Source organism: Pongo abelii, chromosome 9 (genome assembly GCF_028885655.2).
Source record: "Pongo abelii isolate AG06213 chromosome 9, NHGRI_mPonAbe1-v2.0_pri, whole genome shotgun sequence".
NCBI classification, from domain to species: Eukaryota; Metazoa; Chordata; class Mammalia; order Primates; family Hominidae; genus Pongo; species Pongo abelii.
Window position 1 is genome coordinate 40,631,441 of NC_071994.2, and position 18,183 is coordinate 40,649,623.

At 37.0% G+C, this 18,183-nt stretch overlaps 1 protein-coding gene across 1 annotated transcript in view; it reads left to right on the forward strand.

Annotated features, from left to right (window-relative positions):
• Positions 1 to 18,183, forward strand: part of SLC5A12 (solute carrier family 5 member 12) — a 52,058-nt gene that overhangs the window by 27,323 nt on the left and 6,552 nt on the right. Inside the window, exons 9-13 of the mRNA XM_024255440.3 lie at positions 2,121 to 2,233; positions 8,073 to 8,140; positions 12,049 to 12,135; positions 14,640 to 14,806; positions 16,942 to 17,045. Of these exons, the coding sequence (XP_024111208.2) occupies positions 2,121 to 2,233; positions 8,073 to 8,140; positions 12,049 to 12,135; positions 14,640 to 14,806; positions 16,942 to 17,045 (539 nt within the window). The remainder of the gene's footprint in view (positions 1 to 2,120; positions 2,234 to 8,072; positions 8,141 to 12,048; positions 12,136 to 14,639; positions 14,807 to 16,941; positions 17,046 to 18,183) is intronic.

An 18,183-nucleotide genomic window follows, 5' to 3' on the forward strand; every position in this document is an offset into this window, starting at 1 on the left:
TTTGCTCTTTTAAAACTTTTAGTATGTTAATATGTTGACAGATTTCCAAAATAGCAATATCCTTGAATTTATATAATGACTTTACCTTAGGATTTTAATTTAGTGCACTGCTAACTTGTTTTTACTAATATTGTTTTTAGAATTTTGCATCAATAGCACACAGTGACACTGTCCTATGGTGTTGGTACTAGGATCTCAAGGACACTAAGGACAGAGATAACGAGCACCAGAGACTCAAACACCAGTAAGGGTCACACTCTGTCCTTTCTTTCATCCCTCTCTACATGCTTTATTTTTTGCCCTCTTACTCTGAGGCTCACTGTCTCCAGACTGGAGAAATATGGCTGTTAACAGATTATATCCCCCATAAAAGAATGGTTGATTCCTTTATCCTAAGTCCAAAGTTTCAAGGAAGAAACACACTGGACAACATATGGTATAGGGAGATTACTACTGCCACAAGCACAAGGAGACTGTGGGGATAGAGAAAGGAAAAAACGGGAGTAGGGATAGAATGGGAAGATAGTGGTTGAGAGGTAGGGGAAAAAATATTTCCACTATCTTGTAGCAGCCTTAGAATCTGAAAATTGACATTTGAATACACCTGACTGCCAAAGCAACCCTGCAGAGGTTGTACAAACCTTACCCTTCTGGGCCAAATTCAACTTTCTGCTCCCTCCCGCCCAAAGGATTCAAAGATTAACCTTGATGTTGGAAACTTTCACAAGATGTATATTGAGACAAAGATTTTGGGATCATAAAAAGTCCTTTTATTTAATCCCCTTCTCTCCTTATTTAACTTTTATGGAGCTCCAGATAGAAGAGGAGTCTGGCAGGGATCACATATCATGTTTTGATTCTTAGAAAAATAAGAATAGTACCCCCAAAGCACTTAGTTTTCAGATATGGTCTTGGATAGTTTTTACTTCCTATATATATATCACTTAGAGAAGTCATAGCTATATCTTGTTCTCAAGTGAGCACTGGAGGATAACAGAATAATTTTTCATCAATATCAATGGAAAACTTACAAATTGCTAGACATCTTTTGTTCATTGGCCTGTTTCTTTTCCAGAATTTTTTTTCATAGTTGTGATTTTGCATCACTTGAATTGAGTATATTATCTGTTCCACTAGCTAAAATATTCCAGGTCTGCATGAGGAATTGAAGAAGGTCTCATTTTATTCTGCAAAGAAAACACCAACGTTCAGGTCCTCTGTCACCTAAGCAAGTTTTAGGTCCAATAAGATTGAGCTCTGATTGGAAAGTGAGAGAGGGAATATCAGATGTTTTATGCAGTTTCGATTTGTGGCTACTTCCCAGTCTTACCTCTTGCCACTTTCTCTTTTACTGTTATAATATCATTCTAGCAACTTCGGTAGCTTTAGGTTGTTGAATGTAACAGCTCCTTTTTATGTTGAGACATCTATATGTAATTTTTCCTTCATCCTACAACATCTTTTTCCCACTTTGCATGGATTTTCCCAGTGCCTATCTGTCACTTCCTAAGGAAAAACTTTCCAAACTACATATCAGTTTAGGTCTCTGTATGTTCTTATAGCGTCTTGCTGTTTTCCCTCACAACTATAAGCAGGTAAATAATTGGTTGTTAAATGTTTGTGTCCCAGTTAGAGTGCAAGATCTACGTCTTTCTGTTTCACCATTGTATGCTTGATACCCAGAATGAATAAAAGGATGTAGAAATAAATGAATGAATAATTAATGAGTGGCAGGCTCTACTGATTCCTGGGTTAGAGTAGTCACTACTTTCTGCCTCCACTCCAACCTGAACACACACATAGACACACACACATTTCCTCTGGTGCTGCCTGCTAGTTCATTTAACCTCTTCTTAAGGGGAATTAGTGGGTGTTAGATTATGAAAGCCTAGCTTCTTCACTGTAGTTCATGGAAAAATTTTAAGAGCAATAGCATGGAAAAAGATTTGAAAGATGAGTAAAGAGGCCATATAGTTCCCATGGAGTCTCAGAAGATAGAGATATGTCTGCATCTGTTTTTTCTAGAGCCCTGCCTTATCTATCTGCCCTGGACAAGACGGCAGGCTGGTAGCTCTGCCTTATATAGCTTAGACCATGTTCTCACTTTTCTTTCCTTATAGCACCGTGGCTGCCAGCATCAATGCCTTGGCAACAGTGACCTTTGAGGATTTTGTCAAGAGCTGTTTTCCTCATCTCTCCGACAAGCTGAGCACCTGGATCAGTAAAGGCTTATGTAGGTACAGCTGGTGGACTTTCTATTCCATATCATGAAATGTACATGTGGTAGATGTCAAAATCCTGCATGTGCTCTTCAGGACACACTTATAAACACAAATGCACTGTGAGATACGTGAAGAATCCCACATACAGATTCTTACACTTCCAAAGATCCAGCAAGGTATCAGGAAAGAATGGACTAGCCAGTTTACCTTAACTGCCTTTATTTTCAGATACTCTTCTCTACTTACCCTACACTCTAGACGAGGCTTATCCAACCCACGGCCTGTGGGCCACATGCGGCCCAGGGTGGCTTTGAATGCAGCCCAACACAAATTCGTAAACTTTTTTAAAACATTCTGGAATTTTTTTGTAATTTTTAAAATCTTATCAGCTATCATTAGTGTTTGTCCACTATGATCCAAGTATACAAGGCAACTCCTTCTTTCAATGTGGCCCAGGGAGACCAAAAGATTGGACGCCCCTGCAGACTAATCACATCAATCTCTCTTGATTACACTGTGTGATGGTCATATTAGTCTCTCTACATGGGAAGATGTTGTACTTACCATGGCCAGTCACTTTGACAAAGAAAAGCCAAATTCTTTTCTAAAGAATTGTTCCTTATTACCAAACTCCCAGTAACCACCTCAAAGAATAATTGCTCCTTGCTTAATCATGCAATTGCATATTATGTTTATAATCACTTCAGCACTTATCAGAGATAATTGCAGTTTCACAAGGTTTACTTTTTAAAGTGTAAACAAATTATGTATTTACTTACTAGTAGAAAATATAGGTAATTTGGGAAAATTTATGTACATTGTTAAATAAAATTATATCTATCTAATTTTGTTCCTGGTTATTTTTCCCTGACATACTTGTGACATATACAATAACATATCGTGTTATTATGTATTTTTTTAAAAACATAGTATTTGAATGATTATACAGTATTCTATCAAATGGCTTATTTGCTTAATTTTATGTTATTGTTACTTTTTAAAATTTTTTTCATTTTCTTTTGATACTGTGACAAAAAAAAAAAAACATGTACATAAACCTTCAACTGCATCTGTAATGTTTTTCCTTAACACGAACTTCTAAAAGAAAATTACCAGGTTAAATAATACAAATTCATTGACATTTCTTCGTACATATTATGAAATCTGGTTCTAGTAGGATTGAAACAATAATTATGTGTGGCAGCAGTGAGTGTTGATGTATTTTTTGTGTGCTTAATATTAGTATTTTTTAAAATTGCCCAAGTTAGTGGACAAAATGGCATCAGATTTTTGCTTTAATTTATATCCTTTGATATATACAGCATTGTTTTTCAGATAGTAATGATTTGTATATTTTTGTAAAAAAATATTTTTGCTTTCTGTGTATTTGTTGATGGGACATTGGAAATTTAATCATTTGTAAAATCTCTTTATATAAAGAGGAAGTAAGTCCTTTGTCTATTGTAGAATGTCTCCCAGCTTCCCAGCTTAACTGTTTTTAAACATATTTTCATGTACAGAAAATTTTAATTTTATGTTTGATCAAATATATCATTTATTATTTTACCATTTCTTTATGCTTATACATTTCTTACATTAAAAACATGTTTACTTATATTTCCTTTAGATTGTAAGTACTTTTATATTTTATATTCAGTACATCTAAATTATTTATTTGATTTATAATTTAAGATAATAAACTAAATTTTATTTTATTTTATTTTTTTTTTTTTTTTAGTAGAGGTGGTTTCTCCATGTTGGTCAGGCTGGTCTCGAAGTCCCAACCTCAGGTGGTCCCCCAGCCTTGGCCTCCCAAAGTGCTGGAATTACAGGCGCGAGCCACTGCACCAGGCCACTAAATTGTTTTTCTTATATAGTTCACTTTCCCAGCATTATTTTTTAAATATTCCTCAGTTTTAAAAATATTTTCATTAACAAAAATATATAACATAAAGGTTTTTCATCCATAAGAATGTTTCATATTGTATACTTATTTTCCTTAATTGCAAGACGGAACCATCTTGTTCTATATTATAGCTTTGTAGCATTTTATTTAAACGTCTGATAAAACAATTCTCATTTTTCTTTCAGTTGAAAAATTAAATATGTTTCCATTATAATTTTTACAAAAAAATTTCGGCTATTCATTACTATTTATTCTTTTAAATTAACTTTAAAGTTTGCTGCACGGAACCTATCTGAACCCACCACCACCACTCCCCATCCCATGGGATTGCATTAAACCTGAAAATGTATTTGGGAATAACTGATATCTTTGTAAGCCTTCCACCTAGCAATAGCATTTATTTTTTTCTATTTAATTGTGTTGTATTTTGTATTTTATGTGTTAAGTATACCCACATCTTCCTCTTTCAACTCCTCTTCCTTCCTCCCCTTTGCTCTCTTAACAATAATGACTTTAATTGTGCTATTGTGTTATGTTCCTTACATTATAATAATTAAATTATATGGCCAAATTTTAAAACTTTATTGTGATCTCTCGTATACACATTGCCTAGATTCTCCATTAATATTTTCCTATACTTGCTTTTTCATGTATCCATCCGGTTGTCTAGCCATCCATTAATCCATCATATTTTTGATACATTTAAAAGTAAATTGTGGACCTCTGCACACTTCCCCCAAATTATTGTAACATGCACATTGTTAATGATAATTCACTATTTGTTTCAAGTTTTTGTAAATGTAAAAAAAATTCACCTATAATGAAATGGACAAAAATTAAATATACCTTTCTTGAGTATTGACGAATGCATACACCTGTGTAACCCAACCACTTATCAAGATATACGACCTTCACCCTGGAAAGTTCTCCTATGCCTTCTCTAGTCATTCTTTTCTCCCACTCACCCTCCAGAGACAACTGCTGTTCCATTTTTTTCCACCATAGATTAGTTTTACCTCTTCTAGAATTTTATATAAATGGGATCACACAATTCCACTTTTTTTTTTTCCTTTTTGTGAGACATAGTTTCACTCTTTTTACCCAGGCTGGAATGCAGTAGTGCGATATCTCGGCTCACTGTCACCTCCGCCTTCCGGGTTCAAGGGATTCTCCTGCCTCAGCCTACAGAGTAGCTGAGACCACAGGCGCATGCCACGATACTCGGCTAAATTTTGTATTTTTTTAGTAGAGACGGGGTTTCACCATGTTGGCCAGGCTGGTCTCAAACTCCTGACCTCAGCTGATCCGCCGGCCTCGGCCTCCCGAAGTGCTGGGATTATAGGTATGAGCCACCGCACCCAGCCTGCACGTTTTTGTTTTGTTTTGTTTTGTTTTTGTAACCTCCTTCTTACGGCATAAAGTTTTTGAGATTACATGATGTTTTGTGTGTGTTCATAGTTTATACTTTTTTATTGCTCTTAGTGTGCCACATATGGATATACCACAGATCTTTTTTTAACATTTGTGTCTATTGATGGGCCTGGGCTGTTTTTCTTTGAGGTCATTATGACTAAAACTGCTATGAATACTCTTGCACAAGTCTTTTTGTGTACGTGTTTCCATTTCTCTTTGATAAATAACTAGGCATGAAATTGCTTAGTCAACTATCGTCATTTTAATTTACTTGTAGTTTTTCCTTATCACACCCGGATCCATCTTCACCTAAACTTATTGGTGTTACACCCTGTCTTCCTGTTCTTTTCATCTTATTTGTTTTCTCTTGACTTGTATGTCCTTGCTTCATTGAGTCTGTGTATCCTTGCAGCATATAAATATTGCCAAAGTTTTTAACTATTTTTTTCTGGTCCCTAAAGTGAATTATTTGCAGAAAGAAGACTATTTATTTTAGTTTTTAGGTTAATATATTCATTCCCATTTTTGGCAACATTTTGTCATGTATTCTATATTTCCTTTCTTTTTTTACTTATGTTTGAACAAGAAGAGAGGAATGTTGACCACACGTTTGCTAACTGGGAGTTGAATTGCCTTGATTCTACTCATTCTCTGATTTACAGCTGATAGCAAGTAGATGGGCACTGCTGCCAGTATAATTCCTGATTTCTAGCAGGTATTCATGGATACGCTGGATTGAGGTAGAAGTTTCACCTATGCCTGTGTTTTGTTGTCTGATCCTCTGAGCTGATGCTGCATTGGGAAAATCCATAGCACTTTCTGCAACTGTGGAGCTTTCGCTCCCTCTACTGCTTTGTTTGTGGGAGATATTCCAGATGTCTATGAAATTTCCACAAATTTCTCCTAAACTTCCTGCCTGGCAGGTTGCTGTTGGTTGCAATCTGGTGGAAGGATAAAGATTTTGTGGGGAGGACTGAATCGTTTCTCTAGTCAGAACAAAAAAAGAAGAACTTATGAATTGAGGGATGGCTGCCAAGAATCTCATTTGAACAGGTAACCATTGGTCCAGTGAGAGGGCAGTCAGAAGGAGAGAAAAAACATGTTTTTGTTCTGTTCTTCAGGCATATAGGGCTCTCCTTTTTCATGAAACAATACGAAGTCAGGGCAGACATTGTTTTCTGTAGTCTTACCTATCTAATAGTCTAATAGTAGTCTATCTATCTAATAGTAGCCTATCTATAATAGATAGTTGGAACACTTTTGGAATTTTAGCAAGTGCTTATGGATCAATCTTGAAGTTTCCTTATTTTTGTGTGTCTTATTGAGAAGTTGGAAAAGATAACCTCAAGGGTTGCTAGCCTGATTTCATTTTAAGAGTGGGTTCCTCGTAAGAAATATCATGTAATGACTGAAATAAAATAATAAAAATTATAAATACATAGTACTTGCTGCATACCAGGCACTGTTCTTGGGTATATGCATATACTTGTTGGATTAATTTGCAAGCAGTTTCTTCCTAGAATGAAAGCTGTTAGAGACAGGAATCACATTCTCACTTTATGGCACTGGCATCTGGTGCAGTGTCTAATCTATGGTCGGTATTCAATAAGATTGAATTAATAGTCATGTTGGGAACTGGGTTGGATATGTAGCTGACAGAGAATGCTCAAAAAGAATCAACACAATAGTTTTCTTTCCATTTCTGACACTGTGTCTCCATCTCTGTCAATCTGCTACTTTTTGCCTATCTTTCTCTCTATCGTTTTGTTTATGTCTTATTATTGGAATTCAGTGTACTTTTGAGATTATTTTTAAACATAGATGTATAAAAACAAGGACTTTTTAAAAGATGGTTTAGAAGAAGATATTATTTTTAAAAGATGACAAAACATATATGCTGATTCATTTAGTGAGCTTTCATGATACCAGAAAAGCACCATACTCTGAAGGTCCTTTTGGTGATATGGAAACAAATAAATCATTATGTAATGTAACTAAGGACCATAAGGATAATATTTTAAAAAGCGCCAAAGGGAAAAATCTGAAAAACTTTCCAGATGTGCGAAACCTGTTAGGTAGAATGGGTAGACATTATTTAACCATTGTTAAGATGAAAAACTACTGGAGTCCTGGAATTAGTAGCTTGTTTTTCGGCTCCTTGCTGGAAGATGGTTGCCCAGGAATTAATTTCCACTAATTTTGTCTAGATTAGTCTGGACCTCTCCCACATTTTCATGTTGTTTTCACATAACAGATTTCTTCTAGAAGCTTAGAAGGATAACCCTTGAGGCTGGATAGCAGTTCATTCCGCCTGATGAGGAAGCAGGTCATTGAAACTTTTCCTTGGTAAAGAGACTTCCTAAGTGACTCTCTTGGGGCTGATGATGGCTGAATGGGGAGGATGGTCCTCGCTGAGTTCCCTTTGCAAAGGGCTTGGATCAGAGACAGTTCTGAGTGGGGGCTCAAGGCATCCCTTGAAGTCAGGAATCCCTCAGGAAATTATGATTGTAATTTTTCTTTCTTTCCTTCAGGTCTCTTATTTGGCGTGATGTGTACCTCTATGGCTGTGGCTGCATCTGTCATGGGAGGTGTTGTGCAGGTAACGAAAGAAGGAAAAGACACATTTGGTTTCACTGGAACTTCCCCCTGCTGTCTTCTAATGTCTTGCCTCTTCCTCCAAGATCCAAAGGCTGACATTTAATGATGCCAGCTCCAAATTAAAAATAAATGTAAAATACATGTAAAATCAATTCTCTAGTCAGCACAAAAAAAGAAGAACTTATCTTTTCAGAAAGAGAAATCACTTTCAGAAGGAGAAACTATTAAATCACTCTCAGAAGGAGAAACAATTAAAATTAGTAATGGGATAGTGAGATAAAATTAGAAACTCTTAAAAATTCAGATCTGAGAATTTATTATCCTGATATAAAAGTAGTGATAGAAATAGTAAAACCAATAATAATTAACATTTATGTAACACTTACTATGTTCTGGGCAGAGTCCTAGATGTATTATTTCATTTAATCTTCATCACTTCTCTCTTAAAGGTAGTATAATTAATGCACTAATTTTCCAGATGAAGGAACTAAGAAGTAACTGTCTCAAAGTTACATAATTAAAGAGTGGTAGAACTGGGATATCTACTCACCTCCACCTATCATCCAAGCTGAACTCACAACTCCCAATTGCATAAAATATCAGTGCTAAAAGGAACCTTATGGATAATCTGTTTCAACATCTTCATTTTGCAGGTGATTACAGGAAAAAAAGTGAAAATACCCTGTCAAGTTCTCACAGTTAGTGGAAAAACTAGGTTTATGACTCAAGTCTCCTGAGCCACCCATCCCCATTCCTCATGTTACCCAACTCACAAAGCAGCATCAGATAAGCACATGTTTAGATTCTACTCCAATTCTCTCAGTCCCCTTGTGTCTTCGTGGGAATTTTTTTTTTTTTTTTTTTTTTTTTGAGACAGAGTCTCACTCTGTCACCCAGGCTGGATTACAGTAGTGCGATTTTGGTTCACTGCAACCTCTGCCTCCCAGGTTCAAGCAATTCTCCTGCCTCAGCCTCCCCAGTAGCTGGGATTATAGGAGCCCAGTTAATTTTTGTAGTTTTAGTAGAGATGGAGTTTCGCCATATTTGCCGGACTGGTCTTGAACTTCTGACCTCAAGAGATCCACCAGCCTCGGCCTCCTAGAGTGCTGGGATTACAGATGTGAGCCACCACGCCTGGCCTTTTGTAATCTGAACATCATTTAGAGTTTCTTATCATGGCATAAGTTTTCAATAAATGTTTTTCAAATGAAGATATGAGTCACAGTAAGTGAATAGTAATCATTAATGTTTATAGAAGGCCTTCCAGTTCCCAGAACAGTGTAACTTACTTGATCCTTCCAATGACTACTTAGATACGTTCCATTATTTCCATTTTAAGATTCAGGGAACAAATCTGGGAGAGCTAAGTGATGGAATAATTCACCTGTCTATGTAAAAGAACTTGTGAGACATGGTGTCCTTTCTAATAGGCCATTGACATACTGTTTCATCACAGATGCTTTGTAATCGCCTCATAATGTTTGAAGCACTCTGATATATACCCATCTACACAGCAAAAGTGGCAAGGTGGTGAGGTTTGTCTTTAGTGATCTCAGGCACTTATTTTAGATTTATTTTCCTATTCATGGAACCTATATTTCCAAGTTGCTTCTGATGTCTTGTGCCCCACAATCAGTATTTACTCTTAAGAAAGTATCATCATGTCCAACTAGTGATGATTTGAGTCACTAAATTCTTTTCTTCCAGAGATATTTCCATTGTGAGCTCCTCTGCAATTGAAGTATGAGGGGCTCCAGATAGGCAAGGACTCCTCCAAAGACTGGTGGAAAACAACTCTTGTAGTGAGGAGGAAGTTGTGAGTGATGCCCTCATCTGCCTGCTTTAGTTCAGATGAGTATCCTGGGCCCACCTTCTTGATTGATTAAGATGTGTGCCATGCAGTTTAAGAGATGTTGATAGGCAAGAAATGAAAACCCTGACCTCTCCTTTCCTAGGAGAGGTATTTGTCTCTAAGGTAGTCCACTCATTTCTCTGAGCACATCTGACTTTGACGGGCAAAAAAAGGCAACTATAATTCCCTTATTTAATTTTCCAAACACCTTTGCTAAATTGAATTTAATGGCACAACATTCATATTCAGAATTTACATATGGGAAGAAGACAAGAACCCAGGTACTATAGGGATGAGATATAGAGCCCGGTTTAATTTCATTTCATGTTTCTGAAACCACCCCGTAATTGTGTGTGTTTATGGGTGGTGCTAAGACTGACAGTGGGGGCAGCTTAAGTCCCTTAAACAAAGACCCTTTCAATGTTTTAGTTAAAGACTTTAGAAAATATGTTCTGGAAAGCCTCATCCTGTGACATGCTCCAAGAAAGAAAATTTCCACAGTCAAAAGACTTTGGAGCACACTGCACACTACATTCCACTCCCCCAAATCCACATGACACAGGGGCATATTGAAGGCTCCGAAAAATAAACCTCTTTCACTTGAAACATGTGACCACAGAACCACAATCGGGTGGATAATAGAGGGGCAGGAGGGGCTGGGATGAAATAGCAGCAGGGAAGATCAGTTAGTGATTTGCCCAGCTCCCTTTGAGAAAGGTCACTCTATCCAATATGCTGCTGTCCTAATGATTATCAGCTAATTCTGCTAACAGCTGTTAATGACTTTTTAATCTCAACTTGAGAAAAAACTTCCTAGATATCGTAACAGTTCAGCAAACAAATGGCATGCCTCAGGGATCAGAGCTCACTAATAGAGCAGGTTAGAGCAGTAATAAAAAGATAATAATAGTAGTAATCAACATTTTGGTGCCCTTATGTGCTCCATATTCTTCAGTGATTATTCTGTGCTTTTTCTTGGATTCCACATTGAACTACTCACCAAACCCCATGTCCCCCATATGGGAAGCAAGTATTAGTGTACCCACGTGACATGTGAGGAAGCTAAGGCATAGCAAGGTAAAATATCCTGCCCAAGCCCCAAAGGCAACCCTAACCCCAATGCACAAAGCTATTGTCCTGTACTTGCAGGAATGGCTTAGAAGGGATTTGGGCATTGGGGAGGAGGCTGAATTACATGAGCTATAAGTCTTCCTCTAATTAAACATGCTTAATATTAACAAAAGAAAGGTAAAAATTAAAATTAGTTTGCTTTTGTACACTACAGAAATAGACATAGTTTTAAATCCAGGAACTCTTGAATTCCTCCCCCAGTGCCTTTTTTTTTTTTTTTTTTTTTTTATTTGAAGGCCTTTTTGTTCTGAGGCATGATGGCTAGTGACATTTGTAAGAGATTGTCAAATATTTTTCCCACAGGGAAGACAAAATTACCTTTACTAACTTATTGACTCTCCTACGTAATCACCAGTAAATTAGCTTTCAAATTCAGCAACCCTAGAAACTGTGAATTAATACTATCGTCAGCAGAGGAAATGCCAAGAATATTAACTTAAGTATTGATGCTGGGTAAGAAGGAAGGCTTTACCCTCATCTGCCTCCATTTTGTCAAGAATATATCTGAGGCATTGACTTCTTCGAAATTAATCTGGAAAAAACAATCATGCATTTGCAACCCATCTTTCTGGAAAAAAGAACTTGCATTACAGCTAGAGGTGATTTGAAGTCCCCTTGGTTCTATGACCTTATATTTTTTAAAGAGAAAGAAGACTCTGAAGTTCAATGAGTTTCAGCTTGAATTTCAAACTAAATTCAGGTTACCTGACTTTCTGCTATACAAACACACACAGACACACACACATAAATACAGTGCTTATCATTCAGCCTAGAATTGAGAAATGGCTTATAGAAAGCACATAATTAATAAATGGCACAGTCAGGACTAGGACCCAATTTTATCCCAGGTCCAAGAGAGGTATGATGCCAGGAAGTCACAGATGCCCTTGAGTAGGGGGTTCATCTGGTCTGCCTTTGTTCCACAGGCTTCCCTCAGCATTCACGGCATGTGTGGAGGACCGATGCTGGGCTTATTCTCCCTGGGAATAGTGTTCCCTTTTGTGAACTGGAAGGTAAGGATCCCAGTCAAAACTGGGCCCAGCCACTTTCTTTCTCCTCTCAGCCCTGTTTAGAAAAGCTATCTGTCTTAGCCAGGAAAAGAATCCACAGTAGAATTAAACAGAGCTTGAGTCTACCTATCTCTGACTTCAGTGACGTCTTTCTGGGAACAGAAATGGAAGAAGAGCAGAGGTAGTTATGAACTGCCACATATCCTGACATCAAAGCTGACTCTTTAAGGTTAAATTAAGTCTTCTGTAAATTAAAGGCCCACAACATTAACTGTAAAATAGATATTGAATTCAAGAATAGTTTTGTTGAAACACAATTTTGAAAATTCGTATTTGTAAATCTCATTGTTTTCTGTGTATAGTTACCTAGATTTATAACTAACTTTATTAAATTAATTAACTAATTTATGTAGGGGAGAAGAGACAAACTTGGGTTCTGACAGGTGGATCTTCATTTTGCTGCTCTGACAAGCTAATAGTATGTCTTCAAGTAAATGTTGGTTGGATAACTATGTATTGAGTTTAAATCAAAATGAATAATTATTTGGAAAAAAACAATATTTTTAAAACATTTATAATAGCAGGATTTTCTCAGTCTAACAATATTGCCATCTTTCAATTATTGCCATGCGCACACTTGCATGCATGTATTTTGAGAAAGTCTTTTGATTCCAGAAAGCTTGACTTTACACTTATTTATGTATCTACTATAGGATATTCCATAAAGTCTGTGTCAGATAGTATACTTGATTAGGTCTCTGTGGCTACCTGACCCTTATTGACCTTTCTCCTAGATAAATCCTGTGGGGCTAAGTAAAGGAGATTGATGGGTAGCAAGCATTCGGGTCTTTGCAGCACTTCCCAAGCAGTCTTAATCACTTGTCTGATATTGGGGTTGACAAGAATATTATGTCTTTGGGGAGATAATGTAAGGGAAGACAATATCCTAGCCACAAAAAATATGAACTAACTACATAAGATTTTAGTGCACTGTTAACATTGATTTATTGTCTATGTTAGTACACTGTAGTTTTTTTCTATTTAGTCAGGAAAACCACCTTGATTTCTCTTACTGAAATCACCTTGTCATTTTGGGCAGCCATTGGGACCTTATTTACCCTGCATCAGCCTCTAAGACATGTCCTTTGCCTAGATATTTACTAAAGTATAGTAAATATTATAAATTTGTGTCACCTCTCCCCTCATCAATGGCCATGGCTGATCCTACTAACCAATCATAGCTCTCCTTCCCACAGAATGTGGCTACAACTTCAGAATCTGTCTCAACATGGCTCTCCAGCTAGCTATTATAGATCAACCAGGGTTAGCCCTCCAGTTGAAATCCATTTGCCACTTACTGGTAGGCCAGGGGTCAGCAAATGATATACCTCAAGCCACATCTAGCTGGCCCCCTGTGTTTGGTATGGCTTCAAGCTAAAAATGGTTTTGACATTTTTTAAATGGTTGGGAAAAAAGTCAAAAGAAGAATAATATTTTCTGCCACAAAAATATTACATAAAATTCCAATTTCGGTGCCCATAAACGAAATTTTACTAAAACACAGCCAGGCTCTTCTGTTTGGGTATTGTCTATAGTTGCTTACATTCTATAAGAGAAGAACTGAGTTGTTGTGACAGATACTGCATGGCTTACAAAACCTAAAATATTTATTGTCTGACTGTTATATTAGAAATTTTCAGACCACTTGTTTAGACCAAGGCGCAAGTATTCAAATCACACACACTGATTAAGTTTCTTCAAACAATAATGGAGAAAGCATTCTGGAACTCTTACCAAGGTCGCTTCTATTTTTTTCTGATTAACTAGAGAAGCCAACAGGTTTCTTTTCTCTGACTCAGAAGGCTCAGCTTCCTAGCAGTGACCAGAAACATCAGATTATATTGTCTAGTGGTCCTAATCTCTGCTAGATTGTTCTGCCTCCTCTATAAGAAAAGTGATTCTTTGACTTTTCACTATTTGTCAAGAAATATAAATCTTAAATGACAAGGCCATTAAATGCACTTGCTAGTATTCATACTCAAACAAAAAAACTCAGAACTAGGGAGTCAGGCGACTCTGCCGGTTACTCAGGAAGAGAGATAAGAGTAATAATTTCTGTATAAAAGCTGTCAATAACAAAAAATAACCTAGTATTTGAAGTTTTCCTTAACTTCTGAAAGTCTTTTAATGAGAATTGAGGTTTCAGCAGCTTTTTAAGTAGTAAGAGAAAGAAACCCTAAGGAGAAAAATAATTATTGCTAGAAATCTAAATATAATGATCACCATGAAATTATCTTGTGTCTTCATTTAAAGAACAAGTCTCTCCTTAATAAACCTGCATTGTGGGATCTGAGGTGAAGGCAGTTTGAGCAGAGTGTTTCCAAAACATGTGGCCAAGATTTGGGGTGGAAAGCCAGAATCTCTAAGGCATAGAACTCCCTCATCTCATTATTCTTTCCATAGACAGCTTTGCCAAATTTCCCATTAATTTTTTCTTCTTCATCCAGGGTGCACTAGGAGGTCTTCTTACTGGAATCACCTTGTCATTTTGGGTGGCCATTGGGGCCTTCATTTACCCTGCACCAGCCTCTAAGACATGGCCTTTGCCTCTATCAACAGACCAATGTATCAAATCAAATGTGACAGCAACAGGGCCTCCAGTACTATCCAGCAGGTATGCTGACTTTAAAGATGGCGCTAAGTCCCAGAGAGTGGGTCACCTGGTAAGAGGGTGGTGCACTCTTCAGAGATAAGTGTGATGAGACACATCTTGTTCTCTTATGAGACTCACTCTGGGAAGTACCCAGCGCTGAAGAGTGCCATGCAGGGCTGCAGCTTTCTGCAGATGTCCATTCCTCTGTATTCAGACATACAAAAACCAATCTGGTGAAAGAGTTAATGTGAGATATGAGTACAAAACAGAAAAAATGGTGGAGGGTTGAAAGACAGGTGATTGGGGATGAGGAACATGGTGTCCTCAAAGAATAAAACTGAGTAGAAGAAGTTTGTGAGCAATGAGGATAATGCTTATGGGCAAGCTGAGTTAGGAGCACTGCTGTGAACCTATGGCTTCTAAACCAAACAATATGAACACAGGGTTTAACAAAGGATTTCCCTTTGTACTTCTGGCTGGGGTGAGTGATCAAATATATCAAAATACATCAGACACTATGGTGTAGAGAGACGATTGTGGACTTTGAAATCTGAAATACTTGGGTTTGGATTTTGGTTTTACCATTTATTCCCTCTGTATCTTTGGACAAGTTAGTAAGTTGTAACTTCTTGAATTCTCAGAGCCCTTGACTGAAAAATGAGGAAATATATATATATGAATATATATACATATATATATAAAGTAGCACTACACATGACTTTAATAGATGTTCACTCTCACATTCTAATTGTATGTAAGAGCAAGTCTAGAAAATATAGGATTTGTGTTATTTGTGTATCCTCAAAAGTACTTCATTTTTAGTAGCCCTTTTCTGATTATCATCAGTACCTCCCTGTACTGGCTCATTCCCTCTGAGTCCAGGCTTCTCAAACTGGCCAGATAATGTGGCAAATTGCATTTATGAAAGTCTCTCTCGGTCCAGCATATCTTCTCCTCTCCATTGTCCTTGTCAATCTTGAGGCTAGTCTTGTCATTACAAAGTCCAGAAAAGTGAAATTATCTTATTTGTATTTTTGATTTCCTTCATTTTTCTATCTTCTTTTCCTTTCTAATACAACCCATTCTATCCAAGCGTCACTAAATTTATTTTTTCTGAAGCACCTTTCTGAACTCATTACTACCACATGGAGATGACTTCAATGATTCATGTGCTTATGGAATAAAACACAACCTTTTTATCCTGGAGCTAAATATCTGCCAAACTTAAAACTTTCCTGTGGTTTTAATGTTATTAACTATTGTTTTCCTTCTACTCTGAATTCTGTCTCTTCTCTTCTACCTATGCTTATCCCACTCTTTCCTACATTTGGGTCCTTAAGCTATTCCCTTTACAGGAATGTATTTTAGTGTTCATTTCCACTCTTCTAAAATCTGTTTATCTTTCAAGTGCCGTACTAGTGTCCCCTATTCCTCCATAAAATTCATTTTGACTCAGGTTCCAAATGGGCACTCCATTATTTTCCTTCCATTTGCCTTTGAGTTTCATTTTCTTTCCATAAATTTTATATCAAAGAATTTCAACCTATTCATGGTTCCCCATAAACCATGTTGATTCTTCCCTCCTGCGCACACTTACTGTATTCTCTTCTTGGAATGCTAATTCCTGGCCCTGACTGCCTTCTTTGCTTGATTAACTACTAATTATTCTTTCAAAATGAGCTGAGGTATCATCTCACGCATTGGTCTGAATTTGATACTACTCTGAAGGCTGCCATAGTCTTTTATACCTTTTCTACTGAGGCAAAACCAACCCATTTTATGATTGTCTATTAGCTCCTATATGTAGACTTTGTGACTTTCTCATCTTTATATCACTAATGCTTGTCACAATTACTATCACTAAATCTGGGCTTAATAAATGTCTGAAGAATAAATAATACAAATGAAATGAAAGACACAATCTTCATTGTAATACTTATGATTCAGTATCAACATTGTTATATTTGTAATTCAAGAATGAATTGGATTGAGTGGAATACAAAGCACATCTTCTCTAAATATAATTTTTTAAATGACAAAAAGTTATGATTTAGGCTTTTGAGATGCCAGGCCCTAAAATGAATCCCGAGCAGTCCTCTACATCACTGTGGGTCTTTAGAATGTACGGAATTGGTGACATGTGCTGTTCTCCACAGACCTGGAATAGCTGATACCTGGTACTCGATCTCCTACCTTTACTACAGTGCAGTGGGCTGCTTAGGATGCATTGCTGCTGGAGTAATCATCAGCCTCATAACAGGTTGGTTATAATTCCTCCCTTTGGGACTAAAGAAGATATGGGCTCTTGCATGCATTGGTGGACTGGCTGGCTGTCTTATTGGTTTGGATTCAAGTTTCCCACAAAAACCCTTCTTCCCACAGAGATGTCTACTCTCTCAAAGCTGACATACAAAGGCACCCTTCATTATTATATATCTGATTATTAATATATAAAACATATATTCACAGGAGGCTGAGGCAGGAGAATCACTTGAACCCGGAAGGTGGAGGTTGCAGTGAGTTGAGATGGTGCCATTGCACTCCAGCTTGGGCGACAGAGCAAGGCTCCGTCTCAAAAAACAAAAAAGACCCAGCCAAACAAAAAAAACATATATTCAAACATTTCCCATGTATTATAAAAAAATAAGATGCTTTGACACATGCTCCCCCAGAGACCTGAGTATGAAAAACCCTCTGTAATGTAACAATCAGTAAATAAGGTTAAATATTCCGAGTGGTTCTTTTCCTCTCATCTCAGTAAGAGACAAGATTTTTGTTATCACCATCTTACTATCTCATGAAGTCAGCCTTTGCTAACTTACTAGAAAAGCAAAACACTGTTGTTTTTGCCTATGTTGTCCTTTGGAGGCTGCTTCTCTAGGGTCGTGGAATTCTCTGCAGTGAGCAGCTTCACTGTAAGCCATTTTTAGCAAAGTGTCTACCATCCATACTTGCGCTTTTGATGTATTAATGTCCTTTTTGTTTCAAAGCCCATGAGGGACTGGTAGTGGTGAGAGTGTGGGAGATAATGGGGTGGAATAAGTTCACTGTACTCTTGTGCCTCCACCTCCTTGGAGTATGTATTTTAGCTAAAAAAATTTTAAGGTATTCTACTTTTCCATGACTATTATATACCAATGAACAATGGAACGTTCTGACTCAACACAAAACATGAAAGGCAATATTTCTTGTGACTGTGTACTAGAAATGTTATATGCAAGCTCCAATGCCCTATTCTGTGCATGATGTCACTAGCCATTCACTGAAATTTAAGAAGATCTTGGCTATGATAAAGAATAGACTATAAATCTTGTAACCCCAGTCTTTCACATAATAACAGCTCTCTCAATGTCTTTATGTAAACGGTTTCAGGCAAAAGATTGTTTATTCATTTTGTT